Here is a 27,982-nt window from a genome sequence, read left to right on the forward strand (position 1 = left end):
AAAGCATTTGAACAACAAAGAAAGGAAGAAAATAGAGGGCCTCAAAATAGCACTAGCTACTGTAATTACAAAAAGAAAAATACTTGTTTTCTCTTGAGGCTTTTATATTTATATTCACGTCCTCTGGCAGCATCCATGCTACCCAGCCCGAAGAATAGTTAGTCAGTAGCAGCCCCCTATTCTCTTTATGTATGACTTTAACAAGCAAGGAAACATTTTCAAATGCACTCTCAAAGCATAGCCTTCTTTAGAGAAAATTTAAAACCAGTGATATCACCTTGTAAATACTCAGAAGGATAAGAAAATCTTTTAATAGCTGAAGAATTGTCTTCCTCAATTCTAACTGAAAATAAGCTGTAATTCTCCTTTATGTTTCCGAGGATGTTATCCAAAGAATACAGAAGCCAATGGAATAATTCAGACTTCAGTGGGGTTTGGATCAGGTCTACAGATATCTCCATTATGATGAATAATAGAAAGTATAGTATTGTAATGTATTCATTAAAAAATCATATTAGTAGTATTAGGATGGCCTCATTAGCGCTAGTCAAAAATTTTCTGTCAAAACTGTTTTTGACAGGAAAGTTTTCAACAAAACAATTTTTTTTTTTTTGGAAACAGTGTCTGCTTCCATGGAAAATTTTGACATTTTTTTGAAAAACGGAACACCTGACAATCAAACCTTTGAATATTGAAATATTTCATGTTTTGGCCAACATATTTTGGCTTTGATATTTCACCAAAAAGTCAAACTTTTCCATGGAAATTGTTAACAAAAATGAAAACAATTTTTTTAATAATTTTCCATGGAAACCCCCCTATTTTCCCACCAGCTCTAAATCTTATAGACATGGGGCTTTAAAAGTTACATAGAGCTTTTCAGGTTTACCTCTAATGCTATCGGGTAAATTAGCTCTCAGATTTCTCACAGAACAAGCTTAAATTTAGCCCTATTCAGCAAAGCACTTCAGCACAACTTCAGTGGGGGTTAAGTACGTTTTAAAGCACTTTGCAGAGTGTGCAGAGGATGTGCGGCTCAATCAGACTTACAATGAAGGAAATAAAAAATACATTATCTTACTTGAAACAGAAAAGTTGGCAAAAACATTTGGTGAAAGTTATGGTGATGTTATTAAAATTGTCCTGCTGCAAACCCAAAAGGAAAAGAAGGAAACATTTTCCATTATGGCATTTATCCCTGTGCCAACATTATCCAAATTATTCTTTAAATGGGTTGATAAGGATGTCAAATAACCAGAAAATTTTAAATAAGAGATAAAGTGTCCCCTCTATTAAAAATGCTCTCCTTAAAAATGTTTACATTGGAACAGATTGATACCAATACAGTGGTGGCATGCTCAAATAATTACAATGGTTCTGGCTCTGGAATTTTGTAATCGCCCTCTGTATTTGTCAGATGACTATAAAAAGCAATTTCAGGCAATAATTCACAAATTCACCTGGAAAAATAAGCCCTGATTAAACAATACAATTTTACAATTTTTAAATGTAAAGGAGGACATGGGCTGCACATTTAAATTGGAGTTATGTTGCCACTGGTTTGGCACAGTTGAGTTACTTCTTTAAACTACTACTTTAGCTACCTTTAGAAAAATTGGCCTGCTTAGTTACATGTAAAGAAATGTGAACAGCCTAGCTATAAATATAATAAAATAGTCCATGATGAAGCTCATTCAGTGCCTAATCCACTCCCTTTGAAATCAATGGAAATACAGTCATTGTCTTCAATGGTAGCGGGACCAGGCCCTTGTTGAGTGAACAGTTACTGCACTAGGTTTATCTGAAGTAATGGCACAATCAAATCCCCAATGAGAGTCTGTAAAGGGATATTGCCCTTTGGATGATCCTACCTGTGCTTCCCAGCGTGTCCAGCTGGGACCATTGATGCCTGCAAGTGGGGTAGGGCCATCATCCCAGCTTCTTCCCTTGCCCTTTGGAGAGGTTTACATCCTTGGGTACACAAAGACATCATTCCCTGCACTTGTCCCTAGCCTTGGTGCAAAGTGTGCAATCAGGTATGCTTGTACCTCCCACTCAGCACAAGGCACAAGGGCCAGACACAATCTTTGCATTCACTAGAGAGTTGGCTATAGGCAGGAATTAGAGTAATTCTGTGAAGATCAAGGAGGACTTGTGTCACCATAGAGACTAACCAATTTATTTGAGCATAAGCTTTCGTGAGCTACAGCTCACTTCATCGGATGCATTTCTTTTTGCAAATACAGACTAACATGGCTGTTACTCTGAAATCTGTGAAGATCAACAGCGATTGACACTCTGAGAAGCAAAGCATAGATTTATGAGTTCAGTTATACTCCTTGATCTAATACTCATAGCTAAGGCTACATTTTAGTCATGGGTATTTTTAGTAAAAGTCAAGGATAGGTCACAGGCAGTAAACAAAAATTGAAGGCCTGTGATCTGTCCATGACTTGTACTATATACTTCTAACTAAAACTTGCCCTGGGGGGGCACTGCGGGTGCTGGGGGATGGCCTGTTGGGGGCTCCACAGGTGCTGTGGAGGTGGCCCGGGGGTGGGGGGGCACTGTGGTTGCTGGGTGGGGTGGTCCAGGACCCCCACTGGTGCTGGGGGAGGCAGGCAGTGGCGTGTGGCGTGGGACCACCTCTGGTGCAAGTGGGGTGGTGGGCAGTGACACATGGCCCAGGACCTCCACTGATGCTGGGGGGGGTTGGCAGGGCTGACAGGCTCCCTACCTGGCTCCTCACAGCTCCCTGGAAATGGCCGGCATGTCTCTGCAGGTCCTAGGGGGAGGGATGGCCAGAGGGGCTTCACACGCTGCCCCTGCCACTAGTTCTGGCTCTGCAGCACCCATTGGGTGCAGGCAGGGACAGCGTGCAGAGCCCCCTGGCCTTCCGGGGAGCCCCCTCCAGAGATAAGCTCTGCCCGCACACCCAGCCCTGAGCCCCCTCACACACCCAAACTACTGCTGCTGCTGGGGTGGGGATAGGGGGGACGTGGTGGCCCGAGACTGCCCCAGCAGCGGCCACTGCAAAAATCACAGAGGTCATGGAAAGTCACAGAATCTGTGACTTCAGTGACCTCCATGACAGACATGCAGCCTTACTCATGGCTTGGTGCAATTCCTGTGGAAGCTAATGGAAAGGCTGCTTGACTTCAGTAGTAGTTGGATCAGTGCAAGATTTGCCAAATATATTTGATTAGAAAATCAGCTATATATCTCCGATCATTTTGTATTTCACTTTGTATGTTGGAAATGGAAGTTGATTTTAATTTTTTGTTGCATTTTATTTGAAAATAAAATTACTGATAGCTGAGACATTTGCTGCACATATTGCAAGTATACAAACTTTATAATGGAAATTAATATTCATATACCTACTTCATTTGCTTCACAATAGTGCTCTTTCCTGACTCTCCAGCACCTGCAGAAAAGGAATATTCAAAAATATTTCTGATACACAAATAAGACTAATAGACATTAAAATAATCTTGCAAATTCCATAATTTTCATGGACAAAAACTGGGGAAGGGGAGAGGCGCATACTCTCTTCAGAGGCATCATTTTATCTCATAGAATCCTCTTTCTTTTTAAGTCAAGGCGTATTTTGCACTGAAATCCTAATAGAAATGTCATTTGTAAAAGCTAAAAGAACACTGATGTAATTAAAATAATATAGATTTTGGAAACAAAGAGAAAAGAAAATGGGCCAGACTTATGTTCTGTCAGCATCCACTGGGCACTTGAAGCATATGAGAGCTCAGCTTCATGAACAAAAGTCCCCTGATTCTGCATCATGTTGCATGGTGGGGGAGTGTGGAAAGTTAGAAGCATCATGGGTGCAAACCCGTTGTTGCAGATATAACTCCACTTTCTATGCACCATAACCTTGGACTCTCATGCAGAAGGGAGAGCGAGGGTGTGTGTGGAAAGTAGGACCCTAACCAAGCTCGCTCAGTTTAGGAAGAACTCTGTATCTGCACAGGGCCCCATTGACTTCACCGAGGTTCTGCCTGGGTCCCTGAGTCTGCCTGCATAAAGTCAGTTGAAGAACTGAGATCAGGGTTTGGGAGTGGGTAGCCTTATTTATTTGAACCTGGCCCTCCTATTCAGGTGCAAAATGGCTAACAGTCACAAAACGATATCCCCCTGCTGCAAAGCAAGCGGAGCTGCACTTACTCACATGAAAAGCGGTCAGAGCACAGACTGGGGAGTAGCAATGTTCGCAGCTCAGGTGTGTAACTTACTTCCCACATCTAGGTCTTAGGCCCTAATGTTTCAATTGTATGAATTGGGGCATAATTTGAGGGCTAAACGCCAGGAACTCAAGGAACATGATTTTCCATTGCCCTGCTCTTTGTCGGTTACAGCATGAGTGCATAAATACTTTGATTTACCCTCCTTTGGCACAGGTGTAAATGGCTACTTGCAGTGGAGAATCAGGCCATCGCTATTCCAACTAGATGTTCATTGGCTAAAGGGAATGAGTTGATGAGAAGTATTTTCTAAACAGATTTTTTTTAAAGTTCACAACATTTAAATGTCAGCAAATGAGTCACAACAACCAGCAAAACAGATGCAAAACATTCTTCTGAAACCCATCAGATGAGTGGCAGAAAGCACTGGTGAAAAATACCATGATTATGCTAAGTTGGCCAATGCAGCCACCTGCCACGCTCTGTGATTAATTACGACCATGTCAACAATTGGTTTTGCATTTGAAACTTGCAAATTTTGTAATAGGTCATCAGTCAGTTTCTTCTCAATACCCATTTAAGGAACTGAGCAAACCACAGCCCATCCCGGATTATGCAATGTTTACTACAGTTTCACTACGTGACAGAGAGGTCTTATGCAGTGTTGTTGTAGCTGTCTTGGCAGGATATTAGAGAGATGAGGGGGGTGAGGTAATATCTTTTACTGGACCAACTTTTGTTGGTGAGGGAGACAAGCTTTCAAGCTGTACTGAGCTCTTCTTCAGGTCTGGTCTTATGATATTCGTGCAAAATACCAATGCTAGCCCAGGGCATTGAACAATGTTAGTGAAAATAATACATAAATGAGTCCCTGTTCAGTGACTGAAAGACAATGTTAAATTATAGAAGGAGCTGGGATTTAAACCCAATGGGTGCATCTCTTCTCCTTTGTTTATACTCTTAATTAATCTTTCAGGAATACTTTAATCATAGGCTACATAGAACTTTTCGGTTCAGTCTTGAGTATAGGATCACTCTTAGCTGCCTCAGAAGGAGCTCTTGCTCCCAAGGGAGTGTAATAGTAAGAATTTATTGGACCCTGAATCTTTCCTTTCTTCTTTCCTCATGTTGAGCCCGCTCCTCTGGCCAGAGCATTCAAGGGGCAGAGAGTCATGACTGTACCTGCATTCCATCCCTCCTTCACAGGGAACAGTGGCAAGTGAGCTGAGGACCCAGAGTCACAATAGCTCTTCAGTGGGTTGCATAGGGTCTTGGGGGCCTTGGCTCCCTCCTGTTCCGCTTTGAGGATTAGGGCTAGTGATAATCCTACCTTATATGTATCTCTTATGTCTGGGATAGAGTCAGAAGGGGAAGCAAGGAGTTCCCAGACCTCTGCTCGTAACACTGAACGACCAGAATTATGTACACTCCTGGAGTTATGCACGGGGGAGCTATTACAAAGTGAATCTAATCATGCTTATTTATTAAGTAGTATCTAGTGCTTTTCATCTATAGATCTCAAAGTGCTTTACAAAGGAGATCAGTATCTTCACCCCCATTTTACAGATAGGGAAACTGAGGCACTGAGAGGTGACTAAACGTACCCCGCAAGCCAGCTGAAGAGCTGGGAATGGACCCCAGGTCTCCTCAGTGCCTGTCCAGCGCTCTAGCCAGAAGGCAACACTGCATCCTTCCAACTATTTAGGTTATCTCCTACTTGGAGTAACTGATGAAGACTGAGATAAGTTCTGTTAAATCAGTGGTCCCCAAACTGTGGGGCATGCCCCCTAGATGGGTGTGGGGGAACTATTTTTTGCGGGGGGAGTGGGGCCCATGCCTGCCCTTACTGGGGGCAGGGAGGGTGCACAACCCAGCCCCACTCTGCCCCTGGCGTTCTGGCCCCCTAGCTCCCGAACGCAGCTCTGGCCCTGCTCCTGACAGCAGTTCTGGGGGTGTGTGTGTGTGCACAGACCAGGTGGGGGGCATGAATGAAGAAGTTTGGGGACCACTGTGTTAAATTTTTCCATGCAGGAAGGTCAGTCACATTCAGTTTCAATCACTGTTAGTTTAGATTAAAGAGAAAAAACTATAAAAGGAGAATGCAAAAACGAAGTCCCCATGTGTGGGTGTATCTCTGTGTGTACGTGTGTGAGTGAGAGCAGCGTGCATCTCCTTTGCAACATGTTGCTTCACTTATGCTCATAAAACACCAGCTACCTCTGCAGAGTCCAAGCCCCAGGAAAGGTAAAGATACAATACACAATGATAAGAGCTGCATAACTACCTAGGTTGGAGTCTCTCCATAGGTAAATGATGTTTTAATGGTATAACTATTCAGGAACAACATAAAGAACTCTTCCCCACCAGACTATTTGTTAGTTTGTCCTGGAATGGGCACACTACTTTGAATAAAAAATGATTGACCCTAATTAGTGTCTACAGCTGAAAAAAAAACCCCAACCCTTTTCTGAAGCCTGGAAAAGTTCAGTAAACTTTCGAAAATATCAAAGTTTGCTGCTGAGCTTGGCAGGAAAGACCCTTGGCATGTATTTTGAACTTCATATCATCAAAGACCTGCAAAGCATCGGAACTCACATTTTCCAAAGTGGCGTCTGACATCGAGTGCCTCCATTTTAACTTCTCAAGTTGTGCACCCCAAAAATGAAGCCCCCCCCCAATCAGTGGCCACTTTTAAAAATTGGGGTCCGTTCTGAAGAGAAGCAGAACACCTGCAACTTCCAGTGATGTCAGTGGGGTGGAAGGTACTTGGAAAATCTCAGGTCAGGGCCTCTACAACATTACCGTGAGCTAGAGAAGTATTTTATTATTTTACAGATTGGGGAACTGAGGCACAGAGTGTTTAAGTGCTTTGTCTAAGATTACACAGTGGGTCAATGGCAAAACCAGGATAAAAATTTAAGGATTCCTGACCCCCAGATCCACACTCAGTCCATCAGGGCTTGTTGTTGAATATATAAGAAAAGACTTCCCTCTGCATTTTCTTCCTGAATGGAATGTGAAATGCAGTGATGGAAGTACTTGTGGCACTTTAGAGACTAACAAATTTATTTGAGCATAAGCTTTCATGAGCTACAGTTCACTTCATTGGATGGAAGTGTCTCTAGAAAGCCTGTTCTTGTGATATTTAGAGTCTAAACACAAGATGTTTGAGTTAAGGGGATAAAGTCTGCACATACGTCCTAATTCTTGGGTGCCTCTTTGAACTAAACCTTTGAAGCTTTTAAATCTATAACAAGCCATTTCTAACTTTCTGAAATACACTCTTCATTCATGCTCAGACTAGTATAAATGGCTAAACATAAAACTTGTTTCTTAAAGACTTGGGACAGAGAATTGCTATAAGTGTTAAGTCCACTAACCTTCACAGAGTTAGTTCCACCAGGGATGAATGTGGGCCAGTGGTCATTTTAAAGAGTAATGTTAGAACATAAGAATGACCCTACTGGGTCAGACCAAGGGTCCATCTAGCCCAGTATCCTGTCTTCCTACAGTGGTCAATGCCACGAGCCCCAGAGGGAATAAACAGAACAGGTAATCATCCAGTGATCCAACCCCTTTCGCTCATTCCCAGCTTCTGGCAAACAGAGGCTAGGGACACCATTCCTGCCCATCCTGGCTAATAGCCATTGATGGACCTGTCCTCCATGAATTTATCTAGTTCTTTTTTGATCCCTGTTATAGTCTTGGCCTTCACAACATCCTCTGGCAGGTTGACTGTGCGTTGTGTGAAGAAATACTTCCTTTTATTTGTTTTAAACCTGCTGCCTGTTAATTTCATTTGGTGACCCCTAGTTCTTGTGTTATGAGAAGGAGTAAATAACACTTCCTTATTCACTTACTCCACACTAGTCATGATTTTAAAGACCTCAATCATATCTCCCCTTAACCATTTCTTTTCCAAGTTGAAAAGTCCCAGTCTTATTAATCTCTCCTCATACGGAAGCTGTTCCATATCCCTAATAATTTTTGTTGCCCCTTTCTGAACCTTTTTCAGTTCCAATATATCTTTTTTGAGATGGGGCGACTACATCTGAACACAGTATTCAAGATGTAGGCGTACCATGGATTTACATAGAAACAACATGATATTTTCTGTCCTATTATCCATCCCTTTCTTAATGATTCCCAGCATTCTCTTCGCTTTTTTGACTGCCGCTGCACATTGAGTGGATGTTAACAAAGCAGGTAGGGCCAGATAGCATCTGACATTGCGAACCAGCCCCAAACTCAGACAGAACCATGTGATAGGAAGAGAGGGTAGGGATTAGGAATGAATGATGACTGGAAGGAAGGTGGGAAGGAAATTTTTCAACAGATTATGAATGACTACGAGTTCAGAAATATAACTGGACTGATACGGACCAGCAGTGAAATGAGGACAGGCCCATGCATGGAATTAAGCGGCAAGCTGCAACTTTTATTACATTTTAGCACAGGGGAGGGGCGCTACCTGCCCATCACCCACACTCTTCTATACCAGGCGTTTAATTGGTTCCACTGTGGCAGCTACAGGGCTCTTTACCATATAACCCATAACACGGGGTAGGCTTTCCTCAGCCAACCCCCCAGGACTCAGCTCTCTCTGAATCCTAGCACCTTCCCCCTGCAAGAGGGACAGAGGGTGCTGAAGGGTTGGGACCTCAGTCCACAAGAGCCATAAGGCCACATGGTCTCACCCTATCCCAAAAGCCCAAGGCCAAACACCAGCTCCCAGATCTTTTACCTCTGCAAACCCTTCATTTTATTTTTTTAACTACACTGGAAACTGGCCACAAGTTGTGCCCAATAAACAACTCCACTCCAGTACCTTAATTAGATACTACACCTGTTCCTACTTAAGCCACTGTGGCTTGAAGGTGCTTCAGGGAAGGCAAAATGCTCCCTGATCCTCTACCAATTGGACCAGGGGAGAAAAAAATCTTTTCTGACCCCCCAAATGATCAGCTAGGCCCACAGCATCTGTCAGAGTGGGTTCCCATTCCTAGCTTGAGGTGGATAAGAGGCTCCACATGGCTCCCACTTCAGGTTAAATCCAGGGAGCTGGGGAATACTGGCCATTCAGCACCTTTCCCCACAGCTGGTCAATGAGTGCCAGAGACTCCTGGTGGGGGTGTGGAAGAAGCTACTTGGTGTCCCTCAGTTAATGTCCCCTCCCTCACTGCTGAGACTGACTCCCTTCTGTTGAAGCAGGTGTGTGTGTGTGTGGGGGGGGGTATTTAGGCTAAGTGAATCTGGCTGAGCTATGCTATTTATAGACTAGTGAAATGTTCTTGGCGTATGGTGGGGGAAAGGATGGAGGGCAGCAAGAAAGAAGTCATGAAATCAGGTGTGAGAAACAGGAGGTGAAAGGAGCAGTAAGGATTGGTATGGGCATCTGGAGTAAGCTGGGTGTTGTCTACACTGGGATAAATGAGCTGTGTTAAATAACACATTTTAGTTAAGACATTGTCTTACACCTCTTAGCACCTAGTATAGACAATGAGAATAGTTTTTAAAAGTGTGCTAGCTGGCTATGGTTAAACCCAGGGAAAGGCCGCAAATAGCTAATATGGTTATAAAGGTTTACACTATTTCTAACTGACTGATGCCACCATAGTCCGGACAATGGGGAGGGGGTGAATTGTAGAGCACTCTATAGGATTGCCAACTGTCTAACTGCACAAACCCAAACACCCTTCCCCTGCCCCTATCCCGAGGCCATGCCCCTTCTCTGAGGCCCCACCCTGTACTCACTCCATTCCCCCCTTCCTCTGTTGCTCCCTCTCCCCCACCCTCGCTCACTCTCACTGGGCTGGAGCAGGGTGCAGAAGGGGTGTGGGCTCTGGGTGGGGCCGAGGGGATCTGAGACTAGGAGGTGGCTCCGACCTGAGCCTGGGGTATGGGGTTGGGATGGAGGAGTGGGTGTGGGTTGCAGGATATGGGAGGGAGTTTGGGTGGGCTCAGGGCTGGGGCAAGAGTTTGGGGTGTGGGAGGGATTGAGGGATGCGGGTTTCAGGCGGTGTTTACCTCAGGCAACTCCAGGAAATGATTGACATATCTGGCTTCTAGGCTGCAGTTCTCAGCCAATGGGAGCTGCAGAGATGGTGCTTGGGATGGGGACAGTGCGCAGAGACCCCCGGCCACCCTTGTGCCTAGGAGCCAGAGAGATGTGCCAGTCACTTGCAGAAGCCACACAGAGCCAGGGCAGGTAGGGAGCTTGCCTTAGCCCCACTGTGCCACCAACCAGACTTTTAGCAGCCTATTAAAATCTGCTGGATTGGTTTCAATAGGCACCGTGAGATTGAGGCCGATTCTGGGAGACTCCCTGCCAATCCAGGAGGATTGGCAACCCTAGCGCTCCAATGTGTTCGCTGATGAGAACTAACAGGTACCTAGTTCACATTAACACAGTGCTGTTTCGGTCTACATCAGCACAAACTAGGTGCCTTTTAGCTAGTGCCTACAGGGTCTACAAGAGGCAGTTAGAGTGCAACACGTTACAGCACTTTACAATTCACCCCCCTCACCCATGTAGCCCAGACTGTGGTCCTGTGTAGACAAGCCCCCAGTCTCATTTTTGAAAGTGGCTTAAGGTCAGGTTCACAAAGGCACTTAGGTCAGGTCCACAGACCTATGTCAGTATAACTATGTTGCTCAAGGGTGTGAAAAATCCACACCCTTGAGCAATGTAGCTACACTGACCTTAACCACCATGTAGACAGCGCTATGTTGATGGGTGAGTTTCTCCCATTGACATGGCTACTGCCACTCACGGAGCTGGATTAACTATGCCAATGGGAGAGCTCTCTGCAATCCGAGGAGGAGCATTTTCACGTAAGCATTACAGTGGTGTAGCTGCAGCATTTTAAGTGTAAACCTGCCCTTAGACACCTAACTGCTTCTCAAGACACCAAAATCTGACATTTAAAGACCACTGACATTCTAAAAACCACCATTCAACAGCTGCCAAACCCTGTAGATGCTAAGGGAGCTCAGGCACTTAACTTGCCTCTGCTCAGCATGCACAAAGCTGCCTAAGTCCTGATGCTGCTTGGAGCCCTAGCAAAGGACAAAGTCTCAGCAGTCCTGAAGCAGGATTCTCGAACAATGTGTTTATCACTTAGATTACCAGTGGGGCCCAATCTTATAGGAGCGCTGTGATTATTATTGATGCAGTGTCATGGGTCTCCATTGAGTTTGGCAGGACAATAAAGTAGCAGGTCTCCATTCTGTGAAATGTACAGTCTAAATGAAATGTACCAAAAAAAAAAGGCTGCCACTTAACTAAGTTTTCAAATGTTCTCAAGGAGACCTTATTATTTCCTTGGGGTTTGTTCCTAGCTCATAAATCAAATGTGAATTATGTGCATGTCTGGATGGTCATGGTGGGGAGTGGGGCATTTTTCCAGGGGGAGGAGATAGAATCACAAAGGCTTTCATCTTTGCATCCACTGTGAGACTTATGTGAATCCGAAACCTATAGTTCTGTGCAACCCAATTCCTGTTCCAAGAGCAATAATCAGCATCTCCATGCTAAACTCCTTGAACAAATAATGGAAATTGAATTAAGTAATGATGTCTTCATTTTTGTAGGTGGGTTCCTATTTGAAAGCTGTGAACTCCAGAGAGATTAGCCTAAGTATTAAATCCTCCTCTTGGTAAAAATACTGCTGGAAACAGTACACTCTATTACATTCTTTTAATCATAAGGGCATTATGGTCACTCTCAGGACTCTTCTAATTTGCAATATGTCTATCTCTAAAGAAACAATGGTGACATCTGGTCTATAATACAGTGGCAATATATGGTCTGAATGGGTAAAAATCTGTCTACATGACAGTCCTTTTCTATGATGCTCAGTAGAATTACATTGAAATTATTTAATAATTGGGGTCTTGATGACATTAAGGATACAAACAACACTTTCTGCACAAAAAATAGCTGACCCATGCTCAAAGTACTGACATCATCTATACATTTCCCCGTCCCCGCATGAGGGGTCCTGAATCTGATCGCAAAATGGATTTTCGCTGATGTAACTCCATTGTCTTCAGTGCAGTTACACTGCAGGCAGCTTTGATTTACCCTGGTGTAAAGTGAAAGGAGAATCAGGTCCATGCTCTTACTCAGAGATGGGTATGGACCAAAAGCCCAGACCTTAAGCAACCTAAGCTTTGGGGAAATTTCATCTTTAGAGCTAGATCCAAAATCTGTGAACTGGGCCCAGATCTAGTCTGGCCAGTAGTGCTAGTTAATCATGGAAGGGGGCGTATGCTGCATCTGCACAAGGAGCTCAGGGAAGCACTGTGGTTCCCTCTGGGGCAGGCCAAGTACAGTCTTAGTAGCTCCATATTTTTTTTTAAAGGACACTGTAAGTAGGATCTGCTAAACCCAGAAAATCTTTTCCTTTCACTTGCTCTTTAGTAGATAGCTGCCTCCTTATTGTCCACATGAAGGATTCCAGAAGGGAAAACGTATTTCCCATGGAAAAGACTGAAATCTTTCCCTTAGGGAGAAGGTGAATAAAAGGGGACATGACTGAAAGGTACAACATAATTAGGACCCTTCTTTTTCCATTTTTATTTCATTTAATTTTTCCCGGGAATTTATCAGAGTTTATTACCCCAACAACAAAAGCAGATGAAAAATATCGGGGTTTATTTTGGTGGATGGAAAGACGGGGGGAGGGGAGGCCTTGAATTCCATTCATCAACGAGGTTTGCTGCAGAATGAAAACAGAACACAAAACACAATGCCACCTCTGAGTTTAAGAATATATCTCTCTCATCCCCAAATATATCTCTCATCCCCAAATAAAACTTTTCATTTCAATAAACAGTTGATTGTTGTAGACTTAGAACTATTTGACTATAAATATTTACATTTAATAACTAGGCTACACCATTTGCAGTGCATACACTCAACTTCATCCGTTTCTCCTGGTTTTGTTTTTTTTAAAACTTTGGAATACTTCCTTGTGTTCTGAAATGCATTCTGATACAGATTTTCATTTCCTTCCCATTGCAGTGTGTCAAATCTTTAAGTTGTTATCTGCTAACAGCTTGAAATGTGTATGTGGTGGGTGGGAGATTCATCAGTATGTTCAGAAGCGCATGCATTTCAGAGCTTGCATGCGTACCTGTTTGTTTATTGTGTGTATCTTCTAGACTCATACATAGCCTTACTTCAATAGGCAGCTTTGCATATACACACAGACTAATGTATTATCGTAATACAGATATCGCATGCAATGTATTGTATTTTCCTAATAAAACAAGTTATTTTTATATGTTTGAATGATACAAAAGTAGGGTGAAAATCAGAAAAAACCTGAATAATACTTTTTGTAAAACCCCGAAAATTTTCAGTAAAAATCAGTTTAAACTGAGAAGCAAAGGGCTTAAACATAATGAACGGTTTTGAGAAGGTAGACCAGGCTACTCACCCTATATCTTGAGACAAGAACAAGAGGACAGTGAACGACATTGAAAGGTGGCAAATTTAAAATGATAAAAAGGCATACTTTTTCATATCACATGCCGTTAGGCCATGGAATTCATTGCCACAGGATAACATTTAGGCCAAGATCTTAATGGGGTTCAACACGGTAGTAAACTCTTATCCAGCAAAGCATATCCAGAATTATAATAATAAATACTGAAAAAGAAGCATTTTGGAAGGGATAAAACTGTTCATGCCTCATAGTATAATGCAACCCCTACATGATGGGGGTTTGGGAAAAAATTTTTCCTGGTGGCAGGTTATCCCATAATTGTCTCCTTTGAGTTTCCCCACACCTTACTTTGCAGGAACTGGTGCTGGACAGAGTCAGAGTCAGGATAATGGACTAGAGTTACCATGGGTCTGATCCAGTGTGGTAATTCTAATATTTCCTACCAATATCTATCTATCTATCTATCTATCTATCTATCTATCTATCTATCTATCTATCTATCTATCTATCTATCCACTGTTTTTGGCTATAATAGGATTTTTTTTCTAGAGCTGGTCAATTTTTTAAAAATTTTGACTAAAATCTTTATCAACATTTAGAATTTCAATTTTAATTTTTTTTTAAAGATTCCTTCTTCCCCAACTTTTGACCAACTTTAGTTTTCTCTGAGAGGACAGTAATTTGTCTTATTTAAGGAACACTGTTTCTCATGATTTGATATGGTCACATACAGCTCTGGCTTTCTAACAACAACAACAATAATAATAATGATAATAATAATAAATGCCTATCTTTTATGTAGCACTTTTCATCAGTAGATTGCAAAGATATATCCCTTTAACATTACTGATTTGTCAATTTTGCAGGGAAAACTTTCATATATAGAGTATTTGCCAATGTGATATGCAACTAAACATCTCTGAATAGATTTACAACTTTTCCTGCTTACAAATTACATCATATCCCTAATATGATGTAACCAAGTAATATTTACCAAACTGGTACCTTCTTACTATTGCTTGAGATATCTATGGTGTTATGTTTATTCCATAATTTATTTAAATAATGAGGGTTAGATCTTCAGCTGGTGCAAATTGAAGTCTGGTTTAAAACTGAAGTCAATGGATCTGTGCTGATTTATATTAGCTGATGATCTGGTATAGATTCATAGATATTTAGGTCAGAAGGGACCATTATGATCATCTAGTCTGACCTCCTGCACAATGCAGGCCACAGAATTTCACCCACCACTCCTGCAGAAAACCTCACACCTATATCTGTGCTATATAATCGTAGTTTAAAGACTTCAAGGAGCAGAGAATCCTCCAGCAAGTGACCCGTGCCCCATGCCACAGAGGAAGGCGAAAAACCTCCAGGGCCTCTTCCAATCTGCCCTGGAGGAAAATTCCTTCCTGACCCCAAATATGGCAATCAGCTAAACCCTGAGCATATGGGCAAGATTCATCAGCCAGATAATACAGAAAATTCTTTCCTGGGTAACTCGGATCCCACCCCATCTAATATCCCATCACAGGCCATTGGGCCTATTTACCATGAATATTTAATTACCAAAACCATGTTATCCCATCATACCATCTCCTCCATAAACTTATCGAGTTTAATCTTAAAGCCAGATAGATCTTTTCCCCCCACTGCTTCCCTTGAAAGGCTATTCCAAAACTTCACTCCTCTGATGGTTAGAAACCTTTGTCTAATTTCTAGTCTAAATTTCCTGTGGCCAGTTTATATCCATTTGTTCTTGTGTCCTCATTGGTACTGAGCTAAAATAATTCTCTCCCTCTCTGGTATTTATCCCTCTGATATATTTATAGAGAGCAATCATATCTCCCCTCAACATTCTTTTAGTTAGGCTAAACAAGCCAAGCTCCTTGAGTCTCCTTTCATAAGACAAGTTTTCCATTCCTCGGATCATCCTAGCAACCCTTCTCTGTACCTGTTCCAGTTTGAATTCATCCTTCTTAAACATGGGAGACCAGAACTGCACACAGTATTCCAGGTGAAGTCTCACCAGTGCCTTGTATAACGGTACTAAAACCTCCTTTTCCCTACTGGAAATACCTCTCCTAATGCATCCCAAGACCGCATTAGCTTTTTTCACGGCCATATCACATTGGCAGTTCATAGTCATCAACCCCTGTGATCAACCAATACTCCAAGGTCCTTTTCCTCCTCCGTTACTTCTAATTGATGCGTCCTTAGCTTATAACTAAAATTCTTGTTATTAATCCTTAAATGCATGACCTTACACTTCTCACTATTAAATTTCATCCTATTCCTATTACTCCAGTTTACAAGGTCATCCAGATCCTCCTGTAGGATATTCCTGTCCTTCTCTAAATTGGCAATACCTCCCAGCTTTGTATCATCCGCAAACTTTATTAGCACACTCCCACTTTTTGTGCCAAGGTCAGTAATAAAAAGATTAAATAAGATTGGTCCCAAAACCGATCCTTGAGGAACTCCACTGGTAACCTCCCTCCAGCCTGACAGTTCACCTTTCAGTAGGACCCGTTGTAGTTTCCCCTTTAACCAATTCCTTATCACCTTTCAATTTTCTATTGATCCCCATCTTATCCAATTTAACTAATAATTCCCCATGTGGCACGGTATCAAATGCCTTACTGAAATCCAGGTAAATTAGATCCACTGCGTTTCCTTTGTCTAAAAAAAATCTGTTACATTCTCAAAGAAGGAGATCAGGTTGGTTTGGCACAATCTACCTTTTGTAAAACCATGTTGTATTTTGTCCCATTTACCATTGATTTCAATGTCCTTAACTACCTTCTCCTTCAAATTTTTTTCCAAGACCTTGCATACTACAGATGTCAAACTAACAGGCCTAGTTACCCGGATCACTTTTTTTCCCTTTCTTAAAAATAGGAACTATGTTAGCAATTCTCCAATCATATGGTACAACCCCTGAGTTTACGGATTCATTAAAAATTTTTGCTAATGGGCTTGCAATTTCATGTGCCAGTTCCTTTAATATTCTTGGATGAAGATTATCTGGGCCCCCCGATTTAGTCCCATTAAGCTGTTTGAGTTTCGCTTCTACCTCAAATATGGTAATGTCTACCTCCATATCCTCATTCCCATTTGTCATGCTACCATTATCCCTAAGATCCTCTTTAGTATTATTAAAGACTGAAGCAAAGTATTTGTTTAGATATTGGGCCATGCCTAGATTATCCTTGACCTCCACTCCATCCTCAGTGTTTAGCGGTCCCACTTCTTCTTTCTTTGTTTTCTTCTTATTTATATGACTATAGAACCTTTTACTATTGGTTTTAATTCCCTTTGCAAGGTCCAACTCTACTTGACTTTTAGCCTGTCTCACTTTATCCCTACATGTTCTGACCTCAATAAGGTAGATTTCCTTGCTGATCCCTCCCTTCTTCCACTCCCTGTATGCTTTCTGCTTTTTCTTAATCACCGCTCTGAGATGCTTGCTCATCCAGATTGGTCTACAACTCCTGCCTATGAATTTTTTCCCCTTTCTTGGGATGCAGGTTTCCGATAGCTTCTGCAGCTTTAATTTAAAATAATCCCAGGCCTCCTCCTCTACCTTTAGATCTATAAATTCTTCAGTCCAATCCACTTCCCTAACTAATTTCCTTAATTTTTGAAAGTCAGCCCTTTTGAAATCAAAAACCCTAGTTGCAGATTTATTTTTGTTAATCCTTCCGTTCAGTTTGAACTGAATTAGCTCATGATCACTTGAGCCAAGACTATCCCTTACAACCATTTCTTCTATGAGGTCCTCACTACTCACCAAAATCAAATCTAAAATGGCATCCCCTCTAGTCGGTTCAGCAACTACTTGCTGAAGGAATCCATCAGCTAACGCATCTAGGAAAATCTGAGCCCTATTATTATTACTAGCACTCGTCCTCCAGTCTAATCTGGGAAGTTAAATTCTCCCATGAGACTGGTATGAATAAACTACAATGTAAAAGCTTTTGTAAGCATTTCGTAAATACAGGTATAGTGAGTCCTAGTCATCTGATCAAATTCATTTATATTGTTACGCCAAATATCACACTACTCTCACACTAGAACACTATTCAGAAATCTATAGAAGTACATAGTGTACTGATGGAGGTCTGATAAAATTCCAAACTTTCTCATGTACAGAACTACTACTGCGGTATTGCTTATGCTGCCTGTTGGCAAGTACTCCCTAGTTCACAGGAGGAGAAATGGCATATAGCAAAATCCATCTGCCTTAATTTCACATAATCCGCTAAACATTCTAAAACAGGTTGAACACAGAAGCATTTTTACATATAGACATTTTCACTAAACCATCTGTTTTTACTTTATACAGCAAGTTGCAACAGTTTTGCAAATTTAAAACAACACATTTTCATTAGGCAGTTGCATCTGTCGATTTTTTGTTTAATCAATTGCCTCTTTCAATCCATTTGCTAGGGCGTTTAGACTGCTTATTGTACCGTTGACTCTTACTTTCTGTATTATACATTACAAAAAACTACAGCAATTACTCTAACTAATTATTCTAAGAGTGATTTCTGTTTCTCAAATTCTTTCATTCCATGAATTTAAATGATCTAAAAATGATTAAATGTAAAAAGACCAAATTCATTTTCAACCTGCTTGTCTCCTCTTGCTTGTCCCGATCATTCATGTTCTGACATAAAGCAGGTGCATGGCATCACTGTAAAATCACAAAACTTTTTTGTATTTCTCACTTTATATAATTGTCTGCTTTAAAGTAAAATTGTAAGAGCTGGATAATCACTGTATTGAAATTTAGTTTCAATGTGAAAATCATACTTTAATAGAAGGACTAATAGATTATTATTATTTATTTACCCAACAAGAGCAATTTGACTGTCCTGGCATCCCGCTCTGCATCTTCATGGAGTGTCTTCTCCAGTTCCTTTGATCTTCTGGCAGACTCCTTACTCTCTGAACTGACTCCACTACCCATGGTGTGGTGTTACAGAATCAGTGTATTGTCCTAGCTAGTTTATTTCTAATTAGAAGAGCTGCTTTAGTTCGAACAGGCAATGCAACAGCAATATTATAAGGAAGTCTAAAATTCCCATTCAGCCTCTTATCTAGAGATTGCCTTCAGACTAAGCAGTTGCTTTTGATCCATCACACGATTCAGAGACGGCACAAACAGAGATTTACATAGGGACATGGAATTACTGGGTTATGATGTCAAAAAATTAAAATGGCCTACTCAGCTATTATAGCTATGGAGAATCATGATATAGGAACATAGGAATTTCCATACTGGATCAGAGCAGCAGCCCATCTAGTCCAGTATCCAGTCTCTGACAATGATTGGTAGCATATGATTCAGAGGAAAGTGCAAGAAACCTGAAGTGGGCAATTACAGAATAACCTGGCTCTAGGGAATGTAAATTTCTCACCTCATGAGTCAGTGGCTGGGTTATGCCTTTAAGCATAAGGATTTATTATATCCCTAACAATTGGGTGCATTTTAAAATTTTTTTAATCCTTACTAATGTTCTTGTTATTCACATTGAGAAGTCTAGGTTAGGGGTAGTTATTGATGACATCACGTCATTAAGAATAAATCAATTATTAACATCCTGGGATGTCTAAATGTTCTCTAATTTCACACTATTATGAGAATATGCATTGACTCCTGTTCAGACTTTGTAACAATATGTAACTGCTGGAGTACACTTTTGTGTGGCTACCTTTTGGTAAAAGCGATGGTGTCTTTGCCAATTCCTATCACCCCATTAACTGTTATGGAACACATTGCAGTTGGGGGTTTAGTTAGAAATATCACTCTCCCTCTTTTTTGGGGTGGAAGAACAGGCTTTTCTAAAGGGCCAAATTCTCTCCCTTGCAATGGTCTTTCTGTGCCAGTCGGCCAGTGCAAAGGGCTCCCAAAACCAGTGGAGCCAACCAGGTGGAAATTTCCCCTGGCATGGGGAAGTCACCAGTGCCCTGGGAGTGGCGGCTATAATCAATACATGGCTAAAGGATGGGACAAAGCCCCTAAGGACTGGAGGGTTGGAAACAACTCCTTTCCTGTCCCCTCCGTCCAAGTGCATGCAGTGCACACTGAAGGCAGATGAGGATTTAATTCAAATGATGTCCAGTTCTTAGTCATTCCTTACTTTAAACTCCCTTAAAACTCAACGGGTAAAATCCTGGCCCTGAATGGGAGTTTTGCCATTGACTTTAATGATGCCAGGGTTACACACAACAAAAGTTTTGCCAGACTGTATGAGTCAGTAGGTGCTCAGATTCCATAGTGATGAGGGTTATATAAGTTGCTTTGCCTAGGTCATTCATCTCTCTGCATCTCTTCATTTGCTCCCCTTTCTCTACTGTATTAGACTTAAGCTACTTGCCTTCATTTTCAAGGCCCTTCATGATCCATCCCCACCAGACCTATCATCTCACTCAGCATGGAAAGGTTGACTCTTGCCTCTGATCAGTGTGTGACGAAAGCCTGCATCACCATGTTACATTTGTAAACAAACATCTTCATGCTTTCTCCTATGCTGCCCCTCATGTTTGGGAGGAGTTCCCTGCAAACATCGTCAACTAACTCATTATCCCCCTTCAAAATTAGTCTTCTCTGTGATGTTTACCAAAAACTTGACAGCAGTTAAGCTACCTGTGCAGAGATCACTGCCAATCATGCTAACCAACATTATCCCCTTATTTCCTTGTTCCCCTCTGTCTGTCTGTCTGAACTCACTGGTTGTCTCTTGTCTTATAGCTAGACTGGAAGCTCTCTGGGGCAGGGACCATCTTTTTCTTCTGCATTTGTACAGCACTTAATGCACTTGCATCCAGTTCCACAAATAGGGTTCCTAGGAGCTATGGTAGCACAAATAAATCAAGTATTTCAGGATTTGCCCTGTAAATAATAGCCAAGGGAAATACCAGTGACCAGATAGAAGCAGGTGAGGTTCGCTATATTTTCAGACAAGATGTGAAATGAGAATGAGTGCCGAGGGGGCAGAGAGATGAACAGAGGCCTGAGGTCAGGAGCAGCAGAGGAGAAGTTTCTGGCACCAGTAGTGGCCAGACTGTCAGCAGTCAGAGGAAGGAGGCCAGTGCTGGATGAGGTGAATGTGCAGAGAAAGGAATAAAGAGAAAGCAAGCATGGTATTAACTGGCTACATTCCTCTTGGAACAAAATGGAGAAATGTCTTAATTGAGGAATAGATCCTTTCCTCTGTGCAGGTCCCATTAGGTAATAGGCATTATCCCCACACATCAACAAGACAATATAACCCGGTGCAGAGGTCTGCAGATTTGGCTCCTTCATTACATCCTTGTTACTCACTGGTGTAACTCTACCAGAAAACAACATATTTAATGACTCTCTGCATTGCTCTTCTATAGGCGTGGAACCAGTTGCTAAGTGTCAACAATTGAGTTTTGCATACTTATTTGCACAGCCAAAAAACACTCTGCTGTGTTAAGTCAACATTCCTGCTATATTTATTCTTTAAAATAGCAGGTAATAAGATCTCTGTGCATAACCAAATCTTTCCAGTATGTTTTTAAGATGAAATCACTGAGTCACATCACTGAAAGATTTGTGCCAGGCATTTGTTTATCAGAATTCGAGCTCCGATTAACTTCAGAGCATTAGATTTTTAGAGCAGTACATCTATATATATATAAAGTGACTTACAATTTAAATGATAAAGTCACAAGCCTAGAGGGAAGAATAACATTGTCTCAAAACTATGGGCCTAATTCATCACTGTGTTACTCCAGCTTTATACTGATGATACACATGCATAAAACTGGAATAGGGAAATGGTGAACTGGACCCTATAATGGTTCTTCAGTTCCTTGCACCTTCTGTTGTCATGTATACCGGCACAAGGTGAGTGTAAATAGGTCAGAATGAGAGTGTTACATCCTCTTTGTACTCACTTGGCACAGGAGCAAGGCAATCAAAAATCAGATCTATAATTTCCACAACATTTAAAATACAAATTTCCCACTAACTCTAGTTGCTAGTGTGATTATTTACAACAACTCACTTCAATTAAATTGCTAGCTTAGGGGAGCTGTAATGAAAGTCAGTAAAGATAAAAACAAATATTGGTATTAATTAGGTGTTATTTGGTATATTATAACTATAAAAGTAACATTAGACCTGCGTACTGCCTGTCTCCCAAATCGTATGAAAATATTTCATTAAAAACAGTCTTACTACTTTTTATTCATATTAGCCAGTACAGCTATGGGAGAATAAAATGGGTTTATTCTGGCTTGATCTCTAAACTAACTACATTTGATATCAAATTTACTGGGAAATAATAAGCTTTTGGACTATAACTGCTCATTAAAAGGATAAGTAATTCAATTTATGTTACTGGATTTATGCTAGGAATGCACAGTAGATGGTGCTAGTATTCAAAGCAGTGTGTGGTAATGGTATTATTTTGCCAATAAGGGAAATGATAGAGAAGAGACTTTTTACATTGTTTTTTTAAGGAATAGGATCAGTTTGAAAATTTGGATCTGTATCTGGATTCTGAACATCCCAAAATAAAGGGCTGTTCAGATCCAGGGTTCTGATTTGGCAAATAATAAGAGAGTCTGCAAACTTTTGCAGTGGATCCAGTTTTGAATTTCAAAGTTCTTCAGCATTCTTTTCTTCCTAATCAGAGAGAGAGAGACAGGTGAGGAAATCTGCCCCCGCATGGCTTTTCTTTCTTTCTTTCTTTCTTTCTTTCTTTCTTTCTTTCTTTCTTTCTTTCTTTCTTTCTTTCTTTCTTTCTTTCTTTCTTCATATTTTTACAGTAAAGAATGACATTTTATAGACTGGAGTCTGCTCATAATTTCCGCTATCACTAATGTTTTTCCCAACCATTTCAATGAATATCAGTGAGAAGAGAAGGAAACTTAATCAAGCAAAACAATTGAGTAAGTCTAGGATCTGTAAGTTTTATGGACCTGATTCAATGCACATTGGACTAATGGAAGTGTTATAAATCATGTTAATGCACATTGGATTGTGACCTATATGATTGTCCCAGGAACCATGTACATGAGAAAATGGAACAACTCCAAAGTTATTTGGATCATGAGGATGGTGAAAGTTTTCTATCATCCTGCTGAAGGATACCACAGCTTTATGAACCTACCTGGCAATTGTGTTCTTTTTCTAGTATTTAAGCATTTAGGAAATATATGGTTTTTCATATTGATTGTCTTTAATTGGATTTAATTGCTTCCATCTTTTGTATTTTAAAATTTCAAACACTGAATGCAGGTTTGGCTCTATATCAAGATGAAGTGCTGAGCTCCCTACTCTTCTCTTCCTCACACTCTCCTCTCCCTTAACAAGCACTCAAATGCCAGCAACGAGAAGGGGGAGATTGGAAACACTTCTGCTCCTTTTGGAACAGTCTGATAGCACCTTCTAACCCCTAGTAAACATGCAGTATTGTAGCCCAGTGGGCTAGCTTGCCCACAGGGGATTCTTAAATATTCACTGCTTTGCATTATATTCTGCTTTTATTATATTCAGCAGTAATGCAAGGAACCTACAGGCCTGTATCCTGTAAGACATTAGCTTCAGCAGTTAGCATAAGGCTTAAGGCCTATGAACTTTAAACAGATAAACTTTGAACAGATAAATGAGCAACAGAAACCCCAAGTTTTGGGGAACTGAAAATAGGGTGTTTAAGGGGAAGTTCTGACCACAGGAACATGATCCAACCACAAGAGCATTGTGGTAACGCATTGATGTATATAACAGGTACATGAGCTACATCCGCAGATACCCAACCACAAGAGGGCTATGGTATGGAATTGAATTATATGATAATAAGTTGAGATAATTGATACACTAACCTATAGTAAAGACACTCCAACATTAGTAAGGTGAGGAATAAGGAAAAGGGGAAATAATCCTACTGAATGTGCATCAAACATAGTGGCATCAGCATAACATTCACAAGTCACATCCCAGCCTAGGGGCAGTCAGAGGAGATATAATCATTGGAAGGTGCCAAAATGAGGACCAGCGGTGATGAGGAGGAAGGTGATGGTGATGAGGAAAATGATGGCTAACATTTCAGGTTGTTCTGCGAGGGATGGTGTGATTATATGAATGCACAGATGTACGTTCTGTAGTATCTCTATCTACCTTACTGAGTTGGGGTGTTTGTGACTGTGCTAAACGAATTAATAAACTATTGGTAAACATAGAGGAGTTTCTGTAGTCTGAGTGTTACAACGGTGCACATCAGGGTTCCCAACTATATAATAGTTTGTATTATACTGGGCCTGATCTTGGGACAAGAACCTATCAACCCTCAAAGTAATAACTGGGGATTCTTAAATCAATCTATCTATCTATCTATCTATCTATCTATCTATCTATCTATCTATCTATCTATCTAAATAGATATAGATATAATCTATAGATTGGGCTCAAGTAGTGATATGGGACTTCACTTTTGTGGCATGTAGTTATAAGGAAATCCATGCTAGCATTTATAGTGTTTCTCTGCATCCTTGGTATCTTCACCACTGTTTCAGCTGTCAGGTGAGTGTCATAAACATACAGTCCCCCAGAGACACTTCATGGGATGGAGAAACAGTGGCCCATACTAGGCACTCACCACTAATGTTGGGTGAGATATCCACAATAAATTGCAGACTTACTTGAAATTGAAAGTTTTCTGATACAGACACCTTTTTCCACAGAAAAGTTTGCCAAGTTTCAAGGATTTCCCAAGCAAAAACATTTCGGAATCAAGGGCCCTCAGACAAATTTGAAATGATTAGGTCTTACTTTTTATATTTGATTAATTCTTGGTAGATGGAAACTGTGATGTCATTCTTCTTTCCCTTCTCTGCCCCTCCCTTCCCATTCCTTTACTTTTCTGCTTTTTGAGGTTCTTTTTTCTGTTCTCCCCTCATTTGGGGGGGGGGGAATCAATAAAATAAAAACACATAAATAAAAAGATATCCCTGTAAAAATGATCCAGCTTTCAAGTAGGAACAGGTCAGTTACTACAACTATTAATACCCTCCTTACATTATTCCTCTTGTTGTGACATCTCTTCCTTGTGCTACATGTTTCCAATGAAGCTTAAGAACTATGTTATCTAACATGTCAGCCTCTTCTGGACCTTCTGGCTTTAATCGCTGGGGTCTAGATTAGCTTTCGTCTACTGATTAAGCCTGCTTTCATCCTGCTGCTGCTATCGGGACAACAAATCTACTGCATTCAGCTCTTGACTCTGCAGAGATTAGCTTGAGTATTTCTCTAACATAGCTTTTTCAATACAGTTGTTGGTGTACTAGTCCATAATTGAATGCAATATATAATTAGATTTCAACCCATCCATGCAGTGAGGGGCTGTCACCTTCACACTCCATGGTATGACACCACTGCCAAAATAACTAGAACAAAGTGGAGAAGAAGAATATCCTTGCACTGTGTCTCTAGAGCTGGGCAGAGGAAGGGAATCCTGTTTCACAGAGTATTGCAAAAATTGTGAAATTTGGTTTGTTGTAGAATGAAAACCCAAAATTCGGCATGAAAGGGAATGGAGTCCAGATCCAGAGCAGATCTTGCATGCTATGAGAACCTAGGCTGCTCAGAAGACAGGACCTTGAAGTTTAGGCTCCATTGTTCCCAGAGCTTCTAGTCCTGGCACCTTGGCAGCCTTCCCTGCAAGCTTTGGAGGAGCCCTGGCAAAGCCAAGGAGTGTTGGAGCCACAGGTCCCAGGCTTCCAGCTCCCTTGCAACTCAGCTGGGGGCCTGAAGGGGAGCCAGGAGCCTATAAGCACCAGCAGAGTCTGGAGCCTTGGAGCTTGGGAGCCACAGTTTCCACACTCCTGGCTTCCCACCAGGAGAGCTTGGATGCCAAAGCCCCAGGGCTTCAGGCTCTCAGCTCCCTGTCAGTTCACCAGGCAAGCTGCTGAGGAATCAGATAGGCAAACTGGTGGGAAACCGATTAGGTTTCAGATGGAATCCTGCCTGTGTTCCATCACAACTTTGTCAAACTGGAACCATCTCAATGAAACATTTTGCTTTAAATGAATCAGTATTTTGAAAAAAAAAAAACCACATTCAGTTGGAGAATCTCCAACCAGCAATAGTTTTAACTAAGTAAACAAAAGTGGATGTTATTGAGACTAATTGGAAAAGTTTAATTTATTTGCATCCTGATCCTGCACAACTTTGCCTTCTCTCTCTACGTGCTGCAATGGTTTGATAAAAGCACTTTTGACGTTCCAGCTCCTTTTTAACTGTTGGTACCTTGCAGGTACCCACACCCTTTTCCTGTTACCACACCTTGCTCCCGCTTCCTCGCCCTAACACCAGCTACTGACTCCAGTTTGACCTTTTCATAGAATCATAGAATATCAGGGTTGGAAGGGACCTCAGGAAGTCATCTAGTCCAACCCCCTGCTCAAAGCAGGACCAATCCCCAATTAAATCATCCCAGCCAGGGCTTTTTCAAGCCTGACCTTAAAAACTTCTAAGGAAGGAGATTCTACCACCTCCCTAGGTAATGCATTCCAGTGTTTCACCACCCTCCTAGTGAAAAAGTTTTCCCTAATATCCAACCTAAACCTCCCCCACTGTAACTTGAGACCATTACTCCTTGTCCTGTCCTCTTCTACCACTGAGAATAGTCTAGAACCATCCTCTCTGGAACCACCTCTCCGGTAGTTGAAAGCAGCTATCAAATCCCCCCTCATTCTTCTCTTCTGCAGACTAAACAATCCCAGTTCCCTCAGCCTCTCCTCATAAGTCATGTGTTCCAGACCCCTAATCATTTTTGTTGGCTTTCGCTGGACTCTTTCCAATCTATCCACATCCTTCTTGTAGTGTGGGGCCCAAAACTGGACACAGTACTCCAGATGAGGCCTCACCAATGTCGAATAGAGGGGGACGATCACGTCCCTCGATCTGCTCGCTATGCCCCTACTTATACATCCCAAAATGCCATTGGCCTTCTTGGCAACAAGGACACACTGCTGACTCATATCCAGCTTCTCGTCCACTGTCACCCCTAGGTCCTTTTCCGCAGAACTGCTGCCTAGCCATTCGGTCCCTAGTCTGTAGCTATGCATTGGGTTCTTCCGTCCTAAGTGCAGGACCCTGCATTTATCCTTATTGAACCTCATCAGATTTCTTTTGGCCCAATCCTCCAATTTGTCTAGGTCCCTCTGTATCCTATCCCTACCCTCCAGCATATCTACCTCTCCTCCCAGTTTAGTATCATCCGCAAATTTGCTGAGAGTGCAATCCACACCATGCTCCAGATCATTTATGAAGATATTGAACAAAACCGGCCCCAGGACCGACCCCTGGGGCACTCCACTTGACACCGGCTGCCAACTAGACATGGAGCCATTGATTACTACCCGTTGAGCCTGACATTCTAGCCAACTTTCTACCCACCTTATAGTGCATTCATCCAGCCCATACTTCCTTAACTTGCTGACAAGAATACTGTGGGAGACCGTGTCAAAAGCTTTGCTAAAGTCAAGAAACAATACATCCACTGCTTTCCCTTCATCCACAGAACCAGTAATCTCATCATAGAAGGAGATTAGATTAGTCAGGCATGACCTTCCCTTGGTGAATCCATGCTGACTGTTCCTGATCACTTTCCTCTCATATAAGTGCTTCAGGATTGATTCTTTGAGGACCTGCTCCATGATTTTTCCAGGGACTGAGGTGAGGCTGACTGGCCTGTAGTTCCCAGGATCCTTCTTCTTCCCTTTTTTAAAGATTGGCACTACATTAGCCTTTTTCCAGTCATCCGGGACTTCCCCCATTCGCCACGAGTTTTCAAAGATAATGGCCAATGGCTCTGCAATCACAGTCGCCAATTCCTTTAGCACTCTCAGATGCAACTCGTCCGGCCCCATGGACTTGTGCACGTCCAGCTTTTCTAAATAGTCCCTAACCACCTCTTTCTCCACAGAGGGCTGGCCATCTATTCCCCATGTTGTGATGCCCAGCGCAGCAGTCTGGGAGCTGATCTTGTTAGTGAAGACAGAGGCAAAAAAAGCATTGAATACATTAGCTTTTTCCACATCCTCTGTCACTAGGTTGTCTCCCTCATTCATTAAGGGGCCCACACTTTCCTTGGCTTTCTTCTTGTTGCCAACATACCTGAAGAAACCCTTCTTGTTACTCTTAACATCCCTCGCTAGCTGCAGCTCCAGGTGCGATTTGGCCCTCCTGATTTCATTCCTACATGCCCGAGCAATATTTTTATACTCTTCCCTGGTCATATGTCCAACCTTCCACTTCTTGTAAGCTTCTTTTTTATGTTTAAG

The 27,982-nt window shown here is 41.7% G+C and overlaps 1 protein-coding gene across 1 annotated transcript in view; it reads right to left on the reverse strand.

Annotated features, from left to right (window-relative positions):
• Positions 1-18,629, reverse strand: part of GNAT3 (G protein subunit alpha transducin 3) — a 40,682-nt gene extending 22,053 nt beyond the window's left edge. The window contains 2 exon segments of the mRNA XM_073331887.1: positions 3,385-3,427; positions 18,512-18,629. Of these exon segments, the coding sequence (XP_073187988.1) occupies positions 3,385-3,427; positions 18,512-18,629 (161 nt within the window).
• Positions 18,630-27,982: the final 9,353 nt, after the last annotated feature.

This window comes from Lepidochelys kempii, chromosome 1, assembly GCF_965140265.1.
Source record: "Lepidochelys kempii isolate rLepKem1 chromosome 1, rLepKem1.hap2, whole genome shotgun sequence".
NCBI lineage: Eukaryota > Metazoa > Chordata > Testudines > Cheloniidae > Lepidochelys > Lepidochelys kempii.